This window comes from Tupaia chinensis, unplaced genomic scaffold (assembly GCF_000334495.1).
Source record: "Tupaia chinensis unplaced genomic scaffold, TupChi_1.0 Scaffold000354_1, whole genome shotgun sequence".
Classification (NCBI taxonomy): Eukaryota; Metazoa; Chordata; class Mammalia; order Scandentia; family Tupaiidae; genus Tupaia; species Tupaia belangeri.
In genome coordinates this window covers 6,831,285-6,837,284 of record NW_006159849.1, presented here as the reverse complement: position 1 = coordinate 6,837,284, position 6,000 = coordinate 6,831,285, and the positions used below count along the sequence as shown (strand labels likewise).

At 38.7% G+C, this 6,000-nt stretch overlaps 1 protein-coding gene across 1 annotated transcript in view; it reads right to left on the bottom strand.

The window, feature by feature from the left end:
• PIP5K1B (phosphatidylinositol-4-phosphate 5-kinase type 1 beta) overlaps window positions 1-6,000 on the bottom strand; it is a 360,249-nt gene that overhangs the window by 214,670 nt on the left and 139,579 nt on the right. The window contains exon 3 of the mRNA XM_006152466.3: window positions 3,021-3,089. Coding sequence (XP_006152528.1) covers window positions 3,021-3,089 — 69 coding nt within the window. The remainder of the gene's footprint in view (window positions 1-3,020; window positions 3,090-6,000) is intronic.

Below are 6,000 nucleotides of genomic sequence, written 5' to 3'. Positions count from 1 at the left end.
CCTACACTAGCTTTGAGTTTTTCCATCTGAGATGTGGTTTATCTGGGTCTACACATAAATGCATTTGCAATAATGTGTCTATTATCATCTCTTCTAACTCTACCATTTACACCTCCAATTGGAAGATTATTGCACTTAATGGAGAAGAATCAAATTGAATAATTAACCTGAGCTTTTATTGGTTAGTAAAGCAACCCCTTCTCTAAGTATCCCCTTCTTCTTGGGCACATCAACACCATATTCACTGAGGGCTGAAGTTCTGAGCCTGTGCTGTTTTTGTTTGTTTCATTATCAGAGAGGATGGGTGCTCAACAGACAGAAAGAAAAATAGGCAGGGGGAGAAAGCACCCTTCAATCAAGGGTGGTCACACTGCAATCCCTTCTCCCTCCTGTTGGGAGAGTGGGCACACATATGCACACATACTCAGAGTGTTTTTCAAGTAATGGTTGGCAACGTGGGATCCAGCTCTTAACCACTAGGCTACAGAGCTAGCTCTGTTTGTTTCTGAGGGGTGAAGGCTGTGCTTTTTAAAACAGACTACATTGTCTCCCTGTCCACTGCTTAAATTCCTTTCAAAAATCAGAGAGCATCAAAAAGAGCTCTCTGCTATTACACATTTTTAAAAATGTTGTTGTTGTTGTTATTCAATCCCCTTATGTTTTCTGCAGCTTGTCTTATTTATTGGAACTATTTGCTATTACAGAATTTGATCTTTAGTTTTTATAGCCTTCCCAACATTGCTGATTCAAATATCCTGCTAGAGACACTAATCATAGAATCATACCTATAATAAAATTGAAAACCTACTTTATTAAATCCTTGGGCGACAAGTACTAAGCAAATTCCAAGATGTCATGGTCACATTATTTTTCCATGACTTTTGCATTGCTAAGGAGCTCCTATAGCTTAGACTTCAGTCAAAAATCTCAGTGCATCTTGGACCCAGCCTTGGTGGCACATCCCTAAATTGCTATGCTCCATAGGCTGGGACCACATGAGAGGCCTGAGTTCTAACAGTGGTTCAACTGAAGTCTGGCATGGGGTGTACATCTATAATCCCAGCAACTGAGGAGGCTGAGGCAGGAGGATTACATATGGTAAGTCCCTGTTTAAAAAAAAAAAATCCCAGAGCGTCTTGATGCTGATTGAGAATATTTAATCTGATCTGAAACAATAATAAACTAGCAACTTAATCACCTCTTGTTGGTCTCATGCTTGACTGGATTTACATGGAGTCTTGGGTAAATGGGACAGAATTTGACTTTCTACCTGTATTTAACAATCAATAATAGTGTACTGCTGCCTTTGGCCAGAAACACACATTTTATAAGATAGAATGTGCCACTTCGGAGCTCTCGCGTCTTTACCTTACTCTTCCCCAGTCACTCCATCATGTTGGATGACAACCTCTATGCTTATATTTCTATAATCTATAAAGAAATATATAAGTAATATTATCACTATTATCAAAAATGAGGCAAAGGTCCATTCTGGTTAAAAAACGGTAAACCAGGAAAAGCTCATATTCTTCCATGTAAACCGAATGTAAACTCTCCCGTGCTAGTTCCTCAACCCGGAGGAGTGTTCAGATGGTTCATGCACTTTACGATGGCACTTATCACTAGCTAGCCATCGAAGAGTAAAAGGGAAATGGAAAGGTTAAGACATAATAAGCTTTCAATCCATAAATCCCCTACTCCCATGAGGGCAGGGGGGCAAGACCTTTTAAAAGCTAAAATGTGTAGTCCATTTATAATCTGAGGTAGTGGTGCTTAGGAACATAGTTGGCTCGACAATGTGTCGGAACACTAGCTAGGTTGCTAAGAGCCGAGAACTTATCTGGGTGATAAGGTAAGATGCACTAGGAAGTCTGGAAGAAGAGATTTTTGTGAAATGAGCTGAAAGACTTAGAAAAGGTCAGAGGGAGGTATTTCACATTAAAAATTTCTTTGAACTATAAAGACAGACACGTTTACAATTGTGGTAGAACGTAGTAAACCGATGAAAGAATTTGTATGCTGACACAACACTGCACACCCTTCAGCACCTTCTTCTCAGAAATAAGCAGGGCCTTGAGATAACTCCTTCCCTTTCTTTGAACTATAAAGACAGACACGTTTACAATTGGGGTAGAACGTAGTAAACCGATGAAAGAATTTGTATGCTGACACAACACTGCACACCCTTCAGCACCTTCTTCTCAGGTGTATTTAACAATCAATAATAGTGTACTGCTGGGCCTTGAGATAATTCCTTCCCTCAATATTCTAGGTATTAATAATTACAGTAGGCAGAAGAATGGCCCCAGGGATGCCCATACCCATGTCCTCACCCTTGGGACCTGGGAATATGCAGGGACTTCAAAAAGTTCATGGAAAAGTGGTAAAATACAAGTTAATTTTGGTGTAAAAATGTTTGAAATCCACGCATAGTTTTTTCACAATACTCATTTTCCACGAACTTCTTGGAAACTTGCACTCCTCACATGTTGTTATGTTACAAGGAGGAGTTGAGTTCGTAGGGGAAATTAAGGTCAGTAATCAGCTGATGTTAAAATAAAGAAATCACCCTGGATTATCCAGGAGGATGCCAGGTAATCCCACAGGTCCTTTAAAGGGTCCAACGAGACACAGCTTCTGAGAAAGTCACAATTGGCAATTGCTGGCTTCCATGCGGAAGGGACAAGGATCCAGGGAATGCAGGTGGGCTGGAGAAGCTGGAAAAGAAGAAGCAACAGACCCTCCCCCACAGGCTTCAGAAAGGAACGTAGCTCAGTAAAACCTGGATCTTAGCCCGGTGAGATCCATGCCGGATTTCTGACCTTCACAACGACAAAATCATACATTGGTGGTGTTTAAACCACTAAGTTTGTGGTAATCCGTTACAATGGCAACATACAATTTACTGACGGTAACTCAGAACTGCTTTGGAGGAAGAAAAGGCCTTCTACAACGTTAACATGCCGAACAATAAAATGGTGCTCCTCTTTCTGGTTGAAGGCAGAAAATAAAACGCTCACCTTTTTGTAGGTTTTCTCTTCGTTTTGTTTCCCAGGAGCTGCTTCTCCATTTTCAGCAGCAGACGACATCTATGAGAGAAAAACCAGCCTGTTTTGAATTTAAACTTTACTCTGAAAAACAATATATTAGTAAGAAATAAAGGGTCTGTTTTGGTTAATTACATTCCAGTTGTTATTGCTATTGTTTCTAAGAAAAAGAAGTTCTCAATACTTAAAAACAAAACCACTACCAACAATGCTCCCTAATCTTTCCAAAATAAATCTTTACTTAAACATCACTCTGGTACTTTACTCCATATGCTCCAAGAAAGATGCTATGAAGGATAAGCCCATACCATGTGTATAATTTCTAGCTACCAATCCGTATAAGATTTTTTTCCTTCTGGTTATAAAAATTTACTGTAATAGGATCTGGATAGTACCAAAACATACGAATCAGAATAAAAACCATTACTTACTAGGTCATCGGCAAAGTCATGAAGCATTTTTGCACAGAAAAAGAGAAAATACATCACGATTCTTCTCATCACCCAACGGATCTACTGCTCTTGGGCAACTCATTTTGGCATATTTGTTATTACCTATTTTTCTTCCATTTATGAGAGGTAGAGAAAGAAAGAAAGGGGAAAAGAAAGAAAGAAAGGTACTTCTGACAGAGTCTCATTATCCTGTGATCTTTTTGCCCAAGCTTTTCAGCTAGCAGGGACTATAGGTGCAGGCAAGTGTGCTCTGTGTGTTCAGGTTGGCCCAGAAACAAATCCTGGGCCTCCCATGTGGTTTCAGCCTCGCAAGCTGCGGCACTGTCTATGCACCACTATGGCTGGGCCTCTTTCCATCTTTTTCATAGCAAAAATATTACAATACCAGTTTACCCAGTACTTTTTGCTTAACATTCACGTTTTCAGCATTTCCCCATTTGATTATAAAAAATCTCATTGCAAGAATAATTTACCAATTTCCAAGACACATCACAGTGTGAACATAATTATGTGTTCATCTTTATTTAATAATGTTAATACTAAAGGATAGTTGAAGGCCGTTCAAAGGTTTTATTTCTGAAGTAATAAAACAGTAGTTATTTCGTGCTTATATCTTCGTCTAACTTCAATGTTTTCTTGGACTAGATTTCTGAAATTACTAGATCACAGTAGGGTATTAAGAATCTGAAGCTCTTGGGAGGCAGGTGGTATGGTAGTTAAGGCGTTGTACTCCCACATGGCCAAGCATAGTTTAAGTCCTGGAGTTGGCAGCTTGAAAATCATGATGGGCATATTGGGGTATGTGTCCAAAACCCCAGGAAGAGAATGAAGAAGAAGAAACTGTGGCATGGCCATCCCTGCTAGGGGCAGGGGGTCGTGATTTCTCACTTTCCCTCTGTCTCTTTGTCTGTCTCTGTCTCTCCCTGGCACATGCATGCACCCCATGGCAAAACTCCTAAAACAAAACAAAATGATCTAAAGCTCTTATTACATACATCTTGCTAAATTTCTTTCCAAGAAGAATATACCCATTCATACCCACATTGGCAGTAAGTGAGAGCTTGTTCATTACATGCTTAGCAATGACAATTACCATTGTAAATATCTTTGCTAATCTGACAAGTGAAAGAAAACATCTCCTGATTTTAATTAGCATTTAAAAAAATTACTACTGAGGGTTAACATCATTTTCACATTTTTTTTCTAGTTCTTTGTATTTCTTCTTTTGAGTTTTCTGTTGTCTGACCCACTTATCTACTGAGGTCTTAAGTATTTTAGTTATTGTTATTTACCTATTATGGTTATTGACATTAGTGATTCATTCCCTGGTTTTTGTATCTTACAGTTACTAATCTGTTGCTCAGTATATTATTTAGATTGTTTCATGTTTCTAGGTATCTTTTAATTTATTATATAATTATGTTATTAAGGAGCTTTATATTTTTGCACACTTAATTTTTTTGTTTGTTTTTGCTATAGGGCATGACTCACCAGAAAGGCAGACAGAGACAGAGAGACAGAAAGTGGGAAATCACCCCCCAGGGGAATGGCCACGCCACAACCCTTTCTCTTCCATTTTCCTCTTGGGATCTTGGGCACGCACGCACACACGCCCAGTGTGAGTTTAAGCCACTGGGTCTGGGACGCAAACTGCGGTCAACTACATGGGAGTTCAGTGACATAGCCATTATGTTAACTGCTGGTCCCCACACTTAATTGCTTTTGTGATTTCTTCTAAAGCTAATATATTTTTCTCATTGGGAAATATCAGACGATCAAACTTGTGTCTCTTGATTTTTAATGATCAAACTTGTGTCTCTTGATTTTTAATAAGATTTTCACATTTAACTTTTAATACATTTGAATTTATAAAGTCAGTTACTTATGTAGTAATCAGGGATTACCATATAATTAGGAAACCACAATATGAGAGGACTTCAGAAGTACATGGAAAAAGTTGAATTCAAGTATGAGTTTATTTTGGTGCCTAACAAAATGAAAATTCAGGCAGAATTTTCTCTTAATAGGCATTTTCCATGAACTTCTTGAAGATCTCTCCTATTTAAATGTCTTTTCTTAAACTTCACAAAAGTATCTAATACACCAAGGAGAGTTAGACTTCTGACTTTCTTAAAAGCCTTTGATGTATGCTTGGAACCCTGGGCTTTTAGTAAACACAGTATTGCTAAACCTAATAACTTGTTAGCTGGGGCCAGCAGATGGCACAGTGGTTAAGGCATTGGACTTCCACATGGCAGACTGCAGTTCAAGTCCCAGGCCTGGTGCCTGTTCTCTCACTTTCTCTCTATCTGTCTTTCTCTGGTGAGTGCACATGCCCTATAGCAAATAGTAATAAGTAAAATAAAATGAATAATTCTTAAAACAAAATGAAATGAAGTTTCCAGCACTGGAACTAAATGACTGAGATTATCCATTCTATCATGAGCTCTAAATAACTAAAGTCATCCAGGAAAATAGAAGCAAGGACCATGGCAAGCCAA